General features: G+C 39.8%; 1 protein-coding gene and 1 long non-coding RNA gene across 2 annotated transcripts in view; one reads left to right on the top strand and one right to left on the bottom strand.

The window, feature by feature from the left end:
- LOC124882181 (proenkephalin-A-like) overlaps positions 1–20218 on the top strand; it is a 35166-nt gene that overhangs the window by 5019 nt on the left and 9929 nt on the right. Inside the window, exon 2 of the mRNA XM_047388420.1 lies at positions 15000–15257. Within this exon, the coding sequence (XP_047244376.1) occupies positions 15120–15257 (138 nt within the window). The 5' untranslated portion in view covers positions 15000–15119. The remainder of the gene's footprint in view (positions 1–14999; positions 15258–20218) is intronic.
- On the bottom strand, positions 5267–8709 carry LOC124882182. The gene is made up of 3 exons (XR_007041824.1): positions 7465–8709; positions 5667–5798; positions 5267–5530 (listed from the first exon to the last, which is right to left on the bottom strand). It is a non-coding gene; the product is annotated as an uncharacterized LOC124882182 (long non-coding RNA).

Here is a 20218-nt window from a genome sequence, read left to right as displayed (position 1 = left end):
CCCTTCCTAAAGTGTTAGTCATATTGGTGGCATTTGATGCGCTTAAAATAACACACATATGTTACTTTGAATTTATTATAAAACACCCCAGAGGTGTCTGGATCCTGACCACAGTTCACTGGCATAGCTAAAGTCCAGTGATCCACTCTGTCTTTGCACACTACAGCATCATCCAGTGTGTGTTAACAGCAGGAAATGAAATGTATCAAATGACATACCACACTAGTCCTTATCTTCAATTCTGTGACCAACAGTTCTGAATCTGTCTTAGTGTCAGCTTGAAACTGTAATTTTATTTGCAATAGATCTGACCCACATACAGAGAACAATCCGGAGAACAGAATGAGTAAAAGGTTGTTTACTTGGAAGATGATAATCAGGAATGTAATGGTCGAAAATCTCACTGTATGGAGAGAGGGGAAGAGGTTGAGTGAATACAGGGAAACGGAAAGTAAACGAAACTAAGAAGAATAAACTAAAATGATTGTTAGTTTGGCTTACTAGGTAGCTGTGGTCAGGACGCCAGGGGTAGAGAGATTCAGGATCCAGGTTTAATGAAGGTGAGTCCGTAGAAGGTCTCTTGGGTGCTGTTCTGTGTGAGCTCGGAGCGGACAGGAATGAGTTCGGTGTGCAGATGCTTACGTTGGAGGGTGGACAGGTTACACTTACGGCTTGGTCCAGGAGATGACGGGAGCAGGAAACTGCCAGCTTCATGCGAATCCAAACGAAGACAGGAGATAAGATATGAAATCCACAGAGCGTAGATAGGCTTGATCATCCAGAGTAACTTCCGTAGACGTAGTCAGTACACAGTGATATACAGGGGTTGGACAATGAAACTGAAACACCTGTCATTTTAGTGTGGGAGGTTTCATGGCTAAATTGGACCAGCCTGGTAGCCAGTCTTCATTGATTGCACATTGCACCAGTAAGAGCAGAGTGTGAAGATTCAATTAGCAGGGTGAGAGCACAGTTTTGCTCAAAATATTGAAATGCACACAACATTATGGTTGACATACCAGAGTTCAAAAAAGGGCACATTGTTGGTGCACGTCTTGCTGGCGCATCTGTGACCAAGACAGCAAGTCTTTGTGATGTATCAAGAGCCACGGTATCCAGGTTAATGTCAGCATACCACCAAGAAGGACGAACCACATCCAACAGGATTAACTGTGGACGCAAGAGGAAGCTGTCTGAAAGGGATGTTTGGATGCTAACCCGGATTGTATCCAAAAAACATAAAACCACGGCTGCCCAAATCACGGCAGAATTAAATGTGCGCCTCAACTCTCCTGTTTCCACCAGAACTGTCCGTCGGGAGCTCCACAGGGTCAATATACACGGCCGGGCTGCTAAAGCCAAACCTTTGGTCACTCATGCCAATGCCAAACGTCGGTTTCAATGGTGCAAGGAGCGCAAATCTTGGGCTGTGGGCAATGTGAAACATGTATTGTTCTCTGATGAGTCCACCATTACTGTTTTCCCCACATCCAGGAGCGTTACGGTGTGGAGAAGCCCCAAAGAAGCGTACCACCCAGACTGTTGCATGCCCAGAGTGAAGCATGAGGGTGGATCAGTGATAGTTTGGGCTGCCATATCATGGCATATCCTTGGCCCAATACTTGTGCTAGATGGGCGCGTCACTGCCAAGGACTACCGAACCATTCTTGAGGACCATGCACATCCAATGGTTCAAACATTGTATCCTGAAGGCGGTGCCGTGTATCAGGATGACAATGCACCAATACACAGCAAGACTGGTGAAAGATTGGTTTGATGAACATGAAAGTGAAGTTGAACATTTCCCATGGCCTGCACAGTCACCAGATCTAAATATTATTGAGACACTTTGGGGTGTTTTGGAGGAGCGAGTCAGGAAACGTTTTCCTCCACCAGTATCACGTAGTGACCTGGCCACTATCCTGCAAGAAGAATGGCTTACAATCCCTCTGACCACTGTGCACGACTTGTATATGTCATTCCCAAGACGAATTGACGCTGTATTGGCCGCAAAAGGAGGCCCTACACCATACTAATAAATTATTGTGTTCTAAAACCAGGTGTTTCAGTTTCATTGTCCAACCCCTGTAGATCCAAAGCTTAGGCTTTCTAAATCTGCAAAAGGAGCAAAGACAAAGTTACACGAAGTCGAAGAACGAAGCATAAACTTTTGCTCGAGCTTGTACCACTGGTGGCAAAACACTCTGGCATCGAAGTGCTGGCAGCCTCCTGCTTAAGTATTCCTCAGAGTAAACAGTGGAAATAAGTCGCACCTGTCACCCAGCACGCCTGAGAGCTCCAGCACCGTCTGAAAATGAGCACATGTAGCAAGCACAAAAACACAAACAACCCAGATCCTGACATTTTGTAAAAGAGGGGCGACGGTGACTCAGGTGGTAGGGGTTCATCTGGTAACCGGTGGATACGAACCCCTACTTCATCCATCTCCATCATTGTGCCCTTAGGCAAAACACTTCACTTGCCTTGCCTGCTGGTGGTGGTCAGAGGGCCAGGTAGTGCCAATTGTATGTCAGCCCCGCTTCTGTCAGTCTGCCCCAGGGCAGCTGGAGCTACATTGTGGCTGACCAGTGTGTGAATGTGTGTATGAATGTTTGGATGAGTGATTGCTGTGTAAAGCGCTTTGGAGTTCTCGGACTTGAAAAATTTATATTCAAGTGCAGGCCACTTTTTTTTTTTACCATTTAAATGGTTATATTAGACCTACTTCTCATGGATTCTGAGGTTTTTAAACTGGCTTTATATCCTGCAACTTTTAGATGACTCCCTTCTCAAACACACCTTAATCAAATGGCTGAATTCCCTCATCAACACACCATGAATCTCTACAGAGTCCTGGTAAACAGCTATTCATTTGATTAAGGTCTGATGAAGAGTGAATGAATCTACAAGTTGCAGGATAGAGACTCTTCAGGACTTGGGCGCCTCTGGTCTAGAATGATCTTTCACACTCTGACTTCTTCCTTCCAGGATTTCTGTGCTGTTTTAACTCATCGGCATAAAAACATAGTTTTTTGTTTCCAAGTATAGTGCATTTATTGTGGAATTTACATGATGTGGAATGTATTATGATCTTTAAAGCAGGTTTAATAGCACCTGTAATAACATTTGACCAACTAGCCATTTATACAAAAAACACTTCAAGCAGAGTATTAAATAGCTTCTTGATGTCTTTCTGTGTTTTCTGAAAGGAATGAAGGAGCAAGGGCGTTAAAGTCAACCCGCCACCCCTACTACTTAAATTCACCAATGTAGTTAAATCCCCATAACGACTCACTTATAAAAGGGTTAGCGAGCTTTCTGGCCTGATAAGACTAACAAAGGTGCGCTGAAACAAAACAGTTTACCGCACTACAGTTGTAGGTACTTCCTTCAGTAGCAATGATTATCAAAAGCAAAAAGGCACCATCCGCCTTGGGTTTTATCCTTTAGAATGGGAAATATGGGAAAACACTTATTTAATGCTTAATGCTTTATATCAGAATCAGAATCAGAATCAGAAAAGCTTTATTGCCAAGTACGTTTTTGGACATACAAGGAATTTGTTTTGGCGTAGTCGGTGAAATACAATACAAATTAAACAGTATAAACATATCTACAATATAATATAAATATATGTGCACAGTTTTAAGTGAGTGAGAGTAAATATTGAGCAGTATAAGATGCAAGAGCAATACAACAGTGCAGGTGATCATTGTGCAAGTATGGCAGTGCAAGTAAAGCAGGAGTCCAAGCTGAACGTTAATGTAACGCATAGAGTTACATCGACCATCCTGAGTACCACTCCTCCACCTCCCTTGCTTCCCCAATCCTGGCTTCAATGTTGAAAGCTTATGTGTGTGCAGGAAATGCCCAGCTTGATTAGTAAATTAAGAACAACCTGAGAGGGGCACTTTTTTTCAGCTTTAAGACAAAAATGTTTAGTGAAGAGGACCCTGTTATACAGCTAACATATCCTCCCTAATTTACAATTTTCATTAAATGAAAATACTTTGATCAGATTTTACTTGAGTATTGCATCCTCGGGCTTGGCAGTGAGGATAAACAGAGTATACCACAGTTCTCTAAAGTTTCACAGAGTACAAAGCAGTAAGATTTAACAATAAAATATAAGGCTAGTCAAGGCTGAATTTGAGGGTTTATTTGTGGTTAAATCATTAATACTGACTATTAGAATATTTTATCTGTGTGCCAGATTGATCTATTATCCAAGCTAGGAGCTCCTAACCTAGACGTGTCACAACCTTTCCCTAATTCAGTAATCTGTGTTAATCAGTTTGAGCCATGAACCTACACACTCTTATCTCTGCTTTATTTTCAGTAATGATTCAGCCCTCTATCTTCATATTGCCACTGCCAAATATTGGCCATCCTTACCTATACATTTGCATGCAATTTCAGTCTTCAGCCTTTAACGTTTCATCTCCTTTGCATAATCTGTCTGATAGAGACAGCGTAGGGCTGGGTGCGAGGGGCTAATCTATGACAGACCGCAGCAGGATAAAACCGGGATCTGTGGCAGGGGGCGCCAAACAAAAGGCCTTTTCCTGTGAAAGAGAAGATGGCACAATCCGTCCAGCAGCCTGGGAACACACTGCGCGAAGGGTGGCACTTGAAAATAGGTCTCCATCATCATGCCCTTCTGAAGCGACCTTGTCCTCCTTAATGAATGCTGGCATGAAAGCAAAGGGGAAGTGGACTTTAACAAGGTGCTGGATGCGCCGCTGTTTTTAGACGCATGAATGCTTTTACCTGCTTCTCTCTGAAACAAGTGTACTGTAGCTCGCTTCCATTAGAGTTAACAACAACCTTGAAAATGTTGTGTTTTCAAAAGAAATGTTCTTCCTGTTGAATTAGCCGGAAGCCGTCACAAAGGGGCCACTGCTCTCATGCATTTGGTTTTATTAACTGGGTCCATTTCTTGTCAGGGAGGATAATAACGCAGGAGCAAAAATGTCCGCTACTGTTGGTTTACGGTCTTTCAAAGGGACGGGGAGGCAGTCAGAAAGGGGGTTTTATATATACTTTTTTGAGTAGAAACAGAGTGGAGAAGGTCCATTAAACGTTTTAGAACTATTTATTTAGGGACTGTATTGTGTTGGAAAAAACTTGAATCAAAACAGCCAGAAATATGTTTTTCTCTAATGCAGAGGTAAAAAAACACTGGTGGTCCTCCATCCAGGGTTTTGTTCCACTGAAATAGAAAGGCAGTGGTTATTTATTTCCAACATTGCCTTGTAGTGTTGTTCATAGATAGAGACCATCTCACAATGCCTCTACTTTTATTTTCCACACTGCCTTAAAAAAAGACAGGTGAATGGATGCAGTTTTTACAGATTGAGGACAAACTTGGTGGGAATTAATAAAGCTAAATTAGCATTAGTAGCTCCAATGAAGGGTGTGGAGGGCGCCAAGGTGTCGTGAATGTGAGTGGTGGAGAAGAAAAGCCTGGTGCTCAATCCTGACAAAGCCCTGATGCTCTCTATCTCATCCATTAGTTGTCTGTGTGGAGCTGAAAAGCAAAAAGGAGTCTGTTATTAGTAGATAACCCAGAGGTCCCTATGTGTCTGTCTCTCTCCATCTCCTTTCTCCTCACTCTTCTGCATTTTCTTTCACCTTCTCCACACCTCCTTCTCCAGGCCACCTACCCTTGCTTCTTCTTCTCTTTTGCCACACTTTGAATTATGACGGGAACCTTTTTTTTTCATGTGACATAATCCGTGAGATTCCATCCGTGATCCGTGAGTCTCTTCGATCCTTAGCAAAAGTCCCGAAGCCACCTGGAAGGCGTGACAGTGTGGTCACTTTGTCGGAGGAAGAGATGATTAAAATTTCTGCTCTACCAAGAACATCTCACGGACCATTAGCGACACTTGATTTATCTTTATATGCCAAGATTCATGAGTGTTTTATGTCTGCTTAGTGTGTAATTGCTGGTGGAAAGTGCATTGATCTGAGATAATAGGCTGCTAAAGTGCGGTGTAGTGTTTAAACAGAGGGTGAAGGAAGCGGATTTAAAATCCTACACTGGTGGTTTAGATACCACTGAGTGCCTGCAAAGGTAAAATATGTGATTTTAAAGGTCAAAATATTTTCTTATAAATAAACCTGAAAAAATATGAAACAATACCATAGAATAAAGGTTTTGGTTTGTCTCAATCATTATAGTTTAGGTATTTATTGTGTTTAGGTTTAGATTTTGTTCTGCGTTAGTTTTGAATTACTTTCATGTTTACTCAAGTTCAGCTTTCATTCGGGGACTTTGGTTTTGCTCCTGTTCTGTGTTCAATCAGTTTCTTTGCTTTCCCAGTGCAGCTCTTTTCCGAAAACATTTTGCATTTCTATCTGTGGAGTGAAACTGACTGTGGAATAGCGTTAGTGTAGAAATACAGCAATGAAATACTGAAATGGAAAAAAAACACTCAAACTCCACGCAGAAAGACACCAGTCGGGATTTGACGCCTCATCCTTCTTGCTCTGATGCAACAGTTTTCAAACTTTTGAGAACAAGTACCATGTCAGTAAATGCCAAGTTTTCCCAAGTACCACTATTTTAAAAGACATTTTTAAACCAATATCGCAACAGAGCCAGGACTTTTTCAGTTGGTTAAGCATGTCATAGAAACAAACAAAGGGGTGGAAAAATCATATCTAGTGGCACTGTTTGAGTGATTGAAGTATGCAGTTTACTTTTGTGTTCCATTATGTACTCAAAATTTTAAATTTCTAAGTTTGAATTTGGGAAAATTACCAGGCAGGGCAGTAGAAATCAGTTTCTCAACAACCCTGAGCCAAACATCCAATATGGCTGCCTACCATATAAAAACTACCCATACTGACAATTAGTATCTAATTAAATATTTCGCATTGCCGGGCAACTTCCCTCAGTGTGAGTTTTGCTGCACTGTTTAAAAGTACAATAAGCAGATAAGTACAGTGTTACTATCTTGTATTGCTAATATTATTACCAAATCCCACTTGTTTCAAAATTTGGAAATGGTACTCAGTTAAATTGGATTAAATGTTATTCCCATATCCAAATTCCAAATTCAGATATAAATGAAGTGCTGTAAAGCCATCAGCAGTCATTACTGGTTCATTGTCATTTGTTTCAGGTTGTACTGGTATTTTTTTTCATCATTTCTCCACTACACATCTCTTCTGAGATCTTCCCGATGGAGCACAAATCTGTATGCTTAAACAAGTCGTGTTTTTGGTTGTTTGTGCTTCTTTGCTTTACAGCCAACTTAACTTGTTCTTATTTGCCTCGCAAATATTAATTTTAAAAGATATTTTGAGAACCACTAAAGGGTGTCAAAGTACCACCAGTAATACTTTCACCACAGTTTGAGAACCATCATTGCTAACCACTGCAGTGCAACACTGCCATACAGCAGATTTCTAAGTCTTAAAATCCAACTGTATGTGTTTGTTTTGTTTTGTAACCTTGGCAACAGACTGGCTCCGTTTTCTTCGTTGCTGTTGGTAGCGCTGTTTCTGTTGGGCTTGGATCTCTTCTTCTCTTCGGCTGGACATCCCCTGGTTACTCTCTTCTTCGCTGGATGCTCTCTTCTTTGTTGTTCCTGTTGGACTCGGATCTTTCTAGGCGCTCTGCACTCCTTCTGCTGGACGTCCCCGGGAGCTCATGTTGGACTGTTCATTGCCTGTTTCCGCCAATGCGCCGCCAAGAGATCACCCTGTAAAAACTCTCTGCGCCTGCTGCTAAGGGTGGCTGTGATTTAGACTGAACAACTCGCCTCGTTCGTTCTGGTTGTCTTGAAACCATTGACTTTGGTTGTTGAGCTTGTTTGATTGTTAAAACCTTTTTCTAACTTGGCTTTAAGGGGTTTGTTGAAAGCTTCCTAAGTTTTTCTTTTAGTTGTTTGTTTACTTGAAATAAGGACTAAAGCTATTCAGGCCCCTTTTTTTTGTTAAACTTGTTTTAAGAACGAACCAGTGGCAAATTAGCTTCTTGTCCAGATTATTGTGGGATTATTTTTAGTTAAATGAATGGTTGTTGTGTATGTTGTTGTTAATTTGGTATTTTGGGTTTTACCTCCTTTTTAAGGGTTTGTACTTGTTAAGTCTATGCTTGTATTAAAAAAAAAAAAAAAAAGAGAAACCTTAAATGAAAAGCAATAAACTGCTCTGTTCTTTTATAAAACCAATAACATCTGGTTTAAATGTTTACTTCCAACCTACCCCTGGCTGACTTGGGCCGTAACAATATCCAAACTGGATAATATGCAATAGCTAAAGTCAGAAATTAGACACAGATAGTAACAGTACAGAAATGAAAAGCTGCTCATTAAATGACTGCTAACCCCATAAGAAAACATTGTTTGCAAATGCCTGTGATAGAGTGGCGACCTGTCCAGGGTGTACCTCTCACCCGTAGACCACTGGAGATAGAGATAGGCACAAGCTTCCCTGTATGGAAGAAGCGGGCATGAATGGATGGATGTTTACAAATGTGTGCGAGAACAAGAAAAAAAATAATGATTGTACTTTAAATGACTTACAACTACAGTGTTATTCGTTACATAAAACATGACCAATTTAAAATACTATTGCTTTGTTTCTTTCAACACCCCTGTGTCTAATTTATGCTTCATTAACAAATGAAAGAGTGCAACTCAAAGTGAATGATGCTCCTGCATCGCCTGTAGCATATGTAATTTGATCTTCAGCTTAGCCAAGCTACCACAAAATGTTTTGGAGATATCAAAAAATTACGTGGCATGAGCATCCAGACTTGAAGACAGCATGTATACAACATATATGCATCACCTCTGCCTATTTACAGAAGTGCTGCTGTGATGTTGCTGTGCTTATCTCATGCTACACTATGCGGGTGCTCTATCTGCATTGATGAAAATTAACTCATTGCTTGCTGAATGCTTGACATGGTTCCAGAGCCAGGACAGTCCAACATATTTTCTGATTATTTCAGCTCACAATTATTTGACCACTTGGGGCACTCATACAACATTGATCTTTGTGCAGTACCACACTGTATACTTACACCTTAATACACACATACTATATGAGCAAACATTATCTATTTGACAGTTGTTGATGTTTCATAAAATTGACTTCATCTTTGAAACCCCATTTACAACAGCTAGGACTGAGATTTTAAGACGCTATTTTCAATTCAGAAATTACAGAAAGATGTGTTAAAAAGATGACACAGTGCTAATGTTAGCTAAAAGAGTCCTAGTGCAGATTCAGAGCCAAGATAAGTGTTCATGTCCATTTAATGACTCATTTGTCAACCAAAATGTTTTGGAATTGAAAAACGTAGCTTATTGTGTCAAATACTGTATTCGACAAAAATGCGATCATTCAGGATTAATTAATTATAAAGCCTTTAATTACTTTGGGTATGTTTTAATTGTATCTCACCAGTAATGACAACTACTTACTGACTAATGATTGGCGACTTGCGATGGACTGACAGATTAATGAAACACCATGTGTCATTAATCTGATGTACTGATATATTCCAAGAAAAAATGTGCAACTAAAATGTGTTGCATATTGATGGCTGTGTAAATAGGTACCCTCTGATCAAGCCTGTGTGCTAGTTCACATAAAGAGAAAAAGTGTAGTCACAGAAAGGCTGTTATCCCTACACTCTCAGGCTTATTGTTTGGCTCTGTGCATGTTTTCACTTGGCTGAGCTTAATCTGCACTTGCAGACACTTTTGGGTACGTCATTTTTTTGTGACAAAATGGAGACACCGAAAATTAAAGCCTGTCACACAGCCTTCATCACAGTCAACAAAGGACTAAGCAGTTATACCTTCATGCCACAAACATACTCAAAGTGTGCACTCTACATTTAACATGTCCTGTAGGGCCAATAATCATAGGGTACTTTCATCGTATTGGGAAATTACTGAACAATAATAGGGTGAAGTGTGTCAGAGTTTTTAGGTAAAAGGTGTACAAACAGATGTGAGTGATATAATAAACATCAGTAAGTGGTGTCACTTTAACCTGCCCTGTGTCAACGAGTTGATCAATACAAGATCATTACATCTGGATCACTAAATTGATGTCTATTATTTCAGAACATCCATGTCACTTTGACAGGAATTTCCATTATACACATTATATGATGTGTCGATTGCATCCTCACTAAACAAACCAGAAAGCTGGTCAAGCTTTCTGAATCCATGCAAGCCACTGTAAAAATGTTCTTGAGTTAAAAAAAAGACTTCTGAAAAAGGGTTTTCAACACTTACTGCTGTGGGAAACAGATTGTTATGAGTAAAATGAATCCCCCAACTGCTTCATAAAACAAAGTTAATTCTCAAATGAAACCAGGATCTTAAACATAATTAAATCATAAGAAACAATGTTTGATTTGGAAATTTTTTATATTTTGATGGCCTGTTTAGGATATTTTCCATACGACAGATAATGCAGGACAGATATTTAAAGTTTGGAAGCACAAAGCTTTCCTGAAAGCCTCAATCGCAACAAGAAAAAACGCAGACCTGAATGCGTGCAGGCAAACAAATGGAAGTCTTTTATCTAATTACTAAAATATGAATGTTTCATAACTTTGTTCATTAATAATGGTATTGACAAAAACATCCAGATAGAAGCTTGAAATGTCACCTCATATTAAAATACTTTAGTATAATTATATATTAATGTGTGATTGCTGCATCTTTGTACCACTGGAGCACATCCGACGCCTACGCCATCACTCACACTGGGCTGCTGCACTTATTTGTTTAACTTAGAAAAGGCCACTTATGGGAGAACATGACAATATCAACTGGGCTTAGTCAGCAGGCTGGTAAATGATAATTGCACAAAACATTTCAGCAAGACAAACAAAGAGGTCTCCCTAATGATTTCCCATAAAGATGTTTAGAAATGGGCAATGCATGACCTGTCTTGTACGCCACTGACTGCAGGTGATAATGTGACCAAGTGGAAATGGTCAGGGTGTGCTAGTTTTTGCCTATTTATTCATTTTTTAGCTCAGTGCACCCATCAATACATCAGCCCTCCAGTTTGTTCTCAAAGGTTTTCCTTGGCTTGCAATAAAATGAGCTCATTGTGACTGATTACACCTGCCTCTGCCTGTGAATTTCTGTACGGGCTGGCCCACTGTGATATTTTTGATAAATAATTTTTCACGTAAACTTTTCATGATTAGAACTGTAGCTAGATTCCTGGAAACGCTGGGGAGACAGTCATTTTTCCTCAGCACTGTTCCACTTTGCAGGTACAGACATTGTGCTTCTCCAGCAAGCATTTTAAGCACTGCTTCAGAGTCAGTACTTAACCTCAAGGCAGGTTTAAAGAACACGCGCTCGCTCGGAAAATTGGTTCTAGCGAGGCACAAATTCTTTACTGGTCAAGCATCAAGAAGCACTTCTTTCTGGCAGGAGTTTTCAGGAACGTAATCAGTTTTTGTGGGAGCTGTAGAGTAAAAAGCAGACAGGCAGATAGGGAATGAGGGGCTTAACCATTCAGAAAAAGAAAGACGGCAATAAAGATGGGTTAAATCCTCAAAGCACTGTACATCCATGCACATTTATTTAGCTACTTCAGTTAAACAAGTAGTTATCCCTATTCAGTCAAGAAATATCCTTTCAAAGGGGACCTTATTTAGCTTGGATGTGCTGTCCAAATTAAGCCTAAACAAAGTTGTGAGGTCAGACTTGGTTAACATATTTGATCAGCCCCAGCATTTTGTCCACATAAGCCATGAGGATCGAACTCCAGTCCTTGAGGGCTGGTCTCCTTCAACATTTACACATGTCTCTTCTTCAGCACAACTCGATGCGACAAGGAAATCCAGGTGTGTTGGATATACAGTACAGACCAAATGTTTGGACACACCTTCTCATTCAAAGAGTTGTCTTTATTTTCATGACTATGAATATTGTAGCTTCACACTGAAGGCATCAAAACTATGTATTAACTCATATGGAATTATATACTGAACAAAAAAGTGTGAAACAACTGAAAATATGTCTTATATTCTAGGTTCTTCAAAGTAGCCACCTTTTGCTTTGATTACTGCTCTGCACACTCTTGGCATTCTGTTGATGAGCTTCAAGAGGTAGTCACCTGAAATGGTTTTCACTTCACAGGTGTGCCCTGTCAGGTTTATTAAGTGGGATTTCAAGCCTTATAAATGGGGTTGGGACCATCAGTTGTGTTGTCCTGGATGTGGATACAGTACACAGCTGATAGTCCTACTGAATAGACTGTTTGAATTTGTATTATGGCAAGAAAAAAGCAGCTAAGTAAAGAAAAACGAGTGGCCATCATTACTTTAAGAAATGAAAGTCAGTCAGTCGAACAATTGGGAAAACTTTGAAAGTGTCCCCAGGTGCAGTCGCAAAACCCATCAAGCGCTACAAAGAAACTGGCTCACATGAGGACCGCCCCAGGAAAGGAAGACCAAGAGTCACCTCTGCTGTGGACAATAAGTTCATCCGAGTCACCAGCCTCAGAAATCGCAGGTTAACAGCAGCTCAGATTAGAGAACAGGTCAATGCCACACAGAGTTCTAGCAGCAGACACATCTCTAGAACAACTGTTAAGAGGAGACTGTGTGAATCAGGCCTTCATGGTGAAATAGTTGCTAGGAAACCATTGCTGAGGACAGGCAACAAGCAGAAGAGACTTGTTTGGGCTAAAGAACACAAGGAATGGACATTAGACCAGTGGAAATCTGTGCTTTGGTCTGATGAGTCCAAGTTTGAGATCTTTGGTTCCAACCACCGTGTCTTTGTGCGGCGCAGAAGAGGTTAACGGATGGACTCTACATGCCTGGTTCCCGCCGTGAAGCATGGAGGAGGAGGTTTGATGGTGTGGGGGTGCTTTGCTGGTGACACTGTTGGGGATTTATTCAAAATTGAAGGCATACTGAACCAGCTTGGCTACCACAGCATCTTGCAGCAGCATGCTATTCCATCCGGTTTGTGTTTAGTTGAACCATCATTTATTTTTCAACAGGACAATGACCCCAAACACACCTCCAGGCTGTGTAAGGGCTATTTGACCAAGGAGAGTGATGGGGTGCTGCGCCAGATGACCTGGCCTCCACAGTCACCGGACCTGAACCCAATTGAGATGGTTTGGGGTGAGCTGGACCGCAGAGTGAAGGCAAAAGGGCCAACAAGTGCTAAGCATCTCTGGGAACTCCTTCAAGACTGTTGGAAAACCATTTCAGGTGACTACCTCTTGAAGCTCATCAACAGAATGCCAAGAGTGTGTGGAGCAGTAATCAAAGCAAAAGGTGGCTACTTTGAAGAACCTAGAATATAAGACATATTTTCAGTTGTTTCAAACTTTTTTGTTCAGTATATAATTCCACATGTGTTAATTCATAGTTTTGATGCCTTCAGTGTGAAGCTACAATATTCATAGTCATGAAAATAAAAAGAACTCTTTGAATGAGGAGGTGTGTCCAAACTTTTGGTCTGTATTGTATCTACATTTTGCAGGAACCCAGCCCTTGAGGACTGGAATTTGACCAGGTTTATGAGAGTTCAGGTCATCTGATTTCTGTCTTTTCAGTGAAACTTGCCAAAGAAATCAGGGAAAATTGACACAAAAATGGACATTGAGCACTTGATGGCAGATCCGGTGATTTTGAAACTTAAACTTGGTGTGCTGGAACAGGCATGCATACAAAATAAACAAGATGAAAAAACATTAGATTAACTTTACTTAAGTTTCCAAAGATTCAATTTCATTGAACTTACAATAACAACCCACTGAAGAATTGACTAACATTGTTTAACATTGTTAAATTTATACATTAAAAAAGTATTGAATACAAGCCCAACTGTAATAAATCAAATATCAATCATATAATTATGAATATTTCTTTAGATTTACATTATTTGTATGTTTTATTTTTGCATTTATAGCTGCAGTTTCAAATAGAAGCAGCAAGTTAGCTGCAGATACAACTATAGAGATGGTAATGAGTAAAAGGAGCAAATACTACAAGTAATGATGGTCAGGTAAACAGAAAGACTGTGGTTTTGTTCATCTGCAGTACATGTACATGAGAGTTAGGTTTACTGCTTCTCTATGCTGCTAAGTGATCAGAAAATCTCCTTTATATGCTTTCATATCTTGACTTGAGAATAAGCAATGAAGACTTCACATAATAGAACATCAAAGATCTGGAATCTCCTTTTCATGATTTAGTTCTTTCTGCCTGGAGGATGCATATGTTTTAGATTCACAGAGCTGCAGAGGTAACAGAGAATGCATCTCCTGATGTACCGGTCACTGAGCAAAGGCAGTTTATGATGTTCTGAGAGGCTGTTTCCTTCATCATCTCAGTGTTATCGGCTGATATAGAAAGGAGCAATGGAATAGATTTGGGTCAGGGAATGAAGGTCAAGCAACCAGTCCTGTGCACCTGGTCACACGGTTATTGCCACAGTCAGATATCTGAGTACTCTTAGATTTATCCACCCCTTTTTTAATCCCCTTTAAGCTGAATATTGCAACTTTTTTTTTTTACAAATGTCTTAGACACAGTTCTGTTGTTACATTAGAACCTATTAAAAACTCATATGCACCATCATCTATATTCTTCTGTTCTTTATCAGACAGAATAAAAATAGTTGAGCATAGATTCTTGTTGCCTCAGGGTATGACCCATGTTGTGATTTAAAGCTAATCCCTACAGCCATATATAAACTGCAGCAAATCCCCAACCTGCTCTTGGAAAAAGTCCAATTTGTGAACCAACCCTCGAGCAGAGGCTGATTCCTGCCCACTGGAATTTACCCATTTTCTCATTTATTGCCTTAGGTTGTGCTCTCTCTCAATCCCACCTACGCGGTCCATCTCCTGATGTTAGCTGAACACTCTTCCACCACCAACGCTTTTAACTGACCACACAAATCCAGTTAATTGTCTCTAAAAATTGGGATTGATGCAATATTGCTGTCACTCTGTGTGCTCTCTCCTTGTAGGCTGGAGCCAAATCCCACAGGCATTGCCTCCCAGCAGATTCTTCAGCTGCTGACTCCTAGTGTAAGACTCTGCTCCCTGCTAGGTCCTTGTCCGTCCCTGCCTGCCTGGCTGTGCTGAGCATGAAGATCCCTGTGTGGTGCCTGGTGGTTCTGCTGGGATGTCTCTTCACCCCTGCACGCTGTGACTGTCAGGGGGAATGCGTGGCCTGCGGGCTGCTCTTACAGCGGCAGCAGCTGGAAGAAGCCTTTGATACCATAGTGAGTATATGGGTCCATGTGGGTCTATTTATTGTGGGTCTAACTTGCAGTGCATGTATCTGTGTAAATGTATATATGCAACAAGCTTTAGGAAACCTAAAAAATGAATATTATGATGTAGCAAAGCAAACTAGACATGTTTCTTATACAGAACATCTAGAGCTATGATTGGCTGACCAAACAATCCAAGGTCATCAGCTGTCACCTTTAAATAAAAACACAAATCAACAATATTTTATGTGGTAAGATCTCCAAACTCTCAATTCCACCACAAATATTACGATGTAATTGTTTATTATTTAAAAACAGAAGCTCAAGCTAGCTTCATGATTGATTTTGGATTTCCATAAACATTTAATCTGTAGCCTGGGCTAATATTAACTGAGTACCTCGAGATAAACAGTTAATAAGTTTCTCTCTAAAATTGTTTAAACAGGATAAAAACAGCAATGGTGGTCCATCAAGAAACTGGACCTTATACATTAAGCATAGAATGTCATTAAAGCTCATATACATGTAAAAGTACACAGACAAATACTTTTGGTAATATAGCATATATGTCATAATTTAGAAAATTAATAGACATTAATGCAGCCAATAAATAAATCAATAAATGTAATTAATTAATCCATATGCCAATAATAAACATAATGAAATAATTGTGTTTTGCTAATCACAAAATCATTATTAGTAACAGTTGTTATTCACCTTGAGCGTGTTGAAAAGTAAATTGCTCAGAGTGGTGGAAGATAAAAAGCTAGGTGAACATAGATTGTGTGTTTTAGCTGACTTTGGTCATTTAAAACAATCAATGTATCAATATAAGCTAGATATTAACAGCCTACCTTTTCACTACTGACTGTTGCAACATTTGGTGCTGTTTTGTTCAGCTATGCAACAACCGGGTTCCTATATGGAGTTACCTTGGTTGAGTACACCAAATCCATTGCAACCAGTCAGTCCTCTGTAGATTTGCCAAGTATGGAGTAAACTTCCAGATTTTGGGTCAGAACGTTAATGTAATTACATTTAATGTTCTTGTGCCTTACAGGTCTTGTAGTTATTTGAAAATGGTCAACGGGGACTCACAGTGAGGTGATCTGTTTGTCACTGATACAGCGTAATCTGACTAGCTCCTTTCAGTTTAATTTGTTATTTCGTTGTAAATCATTAGCTATTTAATCGTAATAAAATCTTACTTTTCCAAAAACATGCTTCCAAAGGGAAAACCGATCATGTGTACCTCTGTAGAGGTCAAAGAATGCAGAGGTCGACTGATCAGATTTCTTCCAGATTGGGCATTTCTATTTTTTATGTATCTTTCCTCTTTATTTACATGGTTTAATTAAATCCACCCAACACAAGTATTTCTCTGGATTCTGTACGGCTGCAGCAAAAACATCCAATTTAAATATGAGAGCGTTGTATGGATTTCGGGACAAAATGGTCACAACAAAACACATTAAGATGGTTGGTAATAAAAGGCCGGGCCAGATTGAAATCCACAGTTTTACCTTGGTCAGAGATCAGAGATCATTAACCTGGGTGATTTATGAACTGACCAGCTCTACTGTTAGGCAGCAGACTGCAGGCTAGCTGCACAAGGGGATTACCTGAAAAATAAACCTGCTAAAAGCAGCTGGCTATACTATGTTACTCTTTAAAGAACAGAAGAGCTGTTTTAAATATAAGCAACTAGATCACGTTATTGCCATGAAACGGAAGATCATCATACTATAAGAATTTCATACTGGTCCATGCCTTAAGGAAAGTTAATATTTTTTATTGTAAACCAGTCAGAAATTACCACTGTATTTGTAAAGACAGCTGAGTCATGATATTTTTCTAATCCAAAGGTATTTGCTTTTTGGCTGCAACTCGACTGAAGGCATCACTAGTGATGCAAATCCAGTAATACAGTATATTAAAACTCAGTCACTCTAACAACATGCACCTGTTGCACAGTGGTCCCCTTTTGTAGGACTATTATTACATAGGATTTAACAGTTAGAAAGCTGGAGAGACATTTTTTCAGCTGGAAAAACTAATTATTTCAGTCTCATTGTGGATGGGGATTTTTTACATTTTGCAAGCATGAACAGCACTCTGTGCTGCACTTCGTGACCAACATTAAACACCAGCCTCTTCACAGGGAGGAAAGGATTCCTTCCTTCTCTCAAACCAAAACTTCAACATGGCACACACTCATTTCCAAACAGTCCGAGAACGTCAGCGGGTAAAAATAGTCTGTGGGCGTCCATGAATAACTGTAGGATGGCTAATTTAGCTGATAACGATGCAGAGAAAGACAGCTGGGACCTTTATGGAGTTGTAATGAAACTATGTAATTGACTGCTCCTCAGTAGCATCATCTCGGGCTTACATCGGTGACTGACACTTTTTATCAGCTCCTCATTGTGTTAGCCGCCTTCCCATTGAGCTGAGCCCCAGATGGAATCCTCAGAGCAATTCCATTGTGTCCCACTCCAGACGGAAAAAAGGTGTGTGTGAGGCCGCCGCTGTTTGTTATAATGTCAGGAACCATTGATTAGTTCCGGAGCAGACCCACACACAGATGGATGAGAGACATACCATACACACACACACACACACACACACACACACACACACACACACACTCTTGTTTTGCTATGTGTAGTGAGGACCATGTGTTGACTCCCATTGACTTCCATTGATTTTCAGTCATTTTCAACCCTTTCTATGCCCTAACCCTGACAATAACCCTAAACCTAACCATTACCAGTGCATGCCTAACCCTAACCTTAACCTAAAGTCAATTCATACCTTAGTCCTAAACCTAACCGTTAGCAAAATAGGTCGTGAGGACCAGCAAAATGTCCTCACTTTGGTACAAATGGTCCTCAATTAGATGGTGAAATCGGGAAAATGGTTCTCACTGTGATGCCAAGACAGGAACACACACACACACACACACACACACCTTTTGCCTTCCTATTCATTACATAATGAATTATATTATTCTCAAAGGTGAATGCCAACTTTTGTTTAAACTTGGGCTAATTATCTGTGATGTTGGTCTTTACTGGAGAATTTCCAGCAGCTTCAACATGGTTTATTCTGGATTCCTGTGGTTCTGTAGTGTTTGGGTTACCATTCAGAACAATGCAGAAAAATAAAACCAGAGGAGTTTCTGAACCTCTTGAAAGAACTTAAGCTTTTTTTCTCAAAATGCATTTTTTTAATCTCTACTATGCTATAAAAGTGAAACAATAAGTCATTTCAGAAGATTAACAACTATTACCATGTCTATGCGGCTTTATTTCCACTCGAAGTAAAGAACGTTTGGACTATTTGTCTTTATATTTCAATGACTGACTATTTTCCCATTCCCAGTTAAGAACTTAAATTACTTTCAGTTCACATTGTTCTAGCTTTGACTGAGATAGTTTGTTTTTTAACACTGTAATAAAACTACACCGCCTGGACATTTTAACCATCAAATAATTATCTGACTGTGCATCAATCACTCAGTTTATGCATTTTAAATTATTTGTTGTTAAAATTAATCAAGATTAATCATCGACATGAGTTTGGTCCTGCTGAATGATCTCTATTACACAGAAAAACAAATCACAGGGTCATCAGCAGACAAGCAGTCCAGGAGCCCACCCCATCTCTCTCACTGGTGGACGGGGCTTCCTAGCACACAGTTCTGGGGGTTGCCTCACAGATGGCAAGATCCTGTCACTCTCAGCGTAGGTCTTAGGCAGTTTGTACTTCAGTAACATTATTTTGAAGTTGCTACTTATACTTTTACTATACATGCAGGTCTTACATTTAAAACATAGGGGTCTTAAAAATGTCTCAAACTGAACTAATTGAAAATTTGATCCCAACTTTAACAACTGAAGGTTTTTTCTTTAAGAAGCTAAAAGATTGTTCCATCTCTGGGTGTTTAAGACATCGGATTAACAGAGGACTGTTAAACCGAAATAACATTTGGCTGAGTCATTATCAGGTCGAGCGCCAACTCTTTCCTTACTGGAGATTTGAGCCTGCTGTGTTAATGAGTGATTCATGCACTTAAAGTAAAGCCAGGTGCACATTAGTAATAATATCTCATAGCATTATCATTTAACATATTTTCATGAGTCTGTGTTTTCTTTTATCTGTACCTTAGAACATAACTGCTGGGCTACATTAAGGACATTTTTCTAATGACCTGTTTTCATATCCTCATTTGTTCTTAAGGTCTGTTCAGCTGTATATTCTAAGTGCATGTGATGCTGTGATGTAAGGATTCAAGTCAGCGAAGAGTAAAAAAGACCCCTGACTTAAAATGACAGAAAGAGAGGAAGCTGCTGTGGCTTCAACTGTACAGATTCAGTAGGAGGATGAGGCAAAATGTCTGAAAATAAAGAGATAAGAGCAGAATTAATTGTTGAATTCTTTGAAATATCAAGAAAATAAAATCTGGTGAACTCATCCAGTAAACAGAAAATGTGTCATAACAAATACTTATGGCCCAATCAACACAGAAATGATTCCCCAGAGGCAAATTAGTCTTCTTCCATTGCCATGAGTCCCCAGACTTAAATCCTAGTTTAAGATTAATTAATTTTAAGCCCATTTACACCTCTACCAGGGTTGCATTAAATGTAAAGAACACTGAATTCAAACAATGAGAAAAACAAGAATTTATCCATCTCCAGTTAGAATGTAAGTTGGGGTTCTTACCTTTTTGTGACAAGTCTCCTTTTTGAATGCAGCCTCATATGTGGGTTTTTCAATAACTTCAGAACTGGAGTATTGTTCTGGTTGAGGAAACAGACTGACAGACTAACCTACTGACAGGTTAAAACCAGGACACAGGTTTCTGATGACTACTCCTAACTGCCTGAGGTCCATTGCTTTTCTGTGGATCACAGAGACCCTTGTTGAATATGATGATGTTCACCAGTTATACTTCCAAACTGCTA

This window comes from Girardinichthys multiradiatus, chromosome 15 (genome assembly GCF_021462225.1).
Source record: "Girardinichthys multiradiatus isolate DD_20200921_A chromosome 15, DD_fGirMul_XY1, whole genome shotgun sequence".
Classification (NCBI taxonomy): Eukaryota; Metazoa; Chordata; class Actinopteri; order Cyprinodontiformes; family Goodeidae; genus Girardinichthys; species Girardinichthys multiradiatus.
Note: the sequence above shows the minus strand (reverse complement) of the source record. Positions and strands in the feature narration are given on the sequence as shown.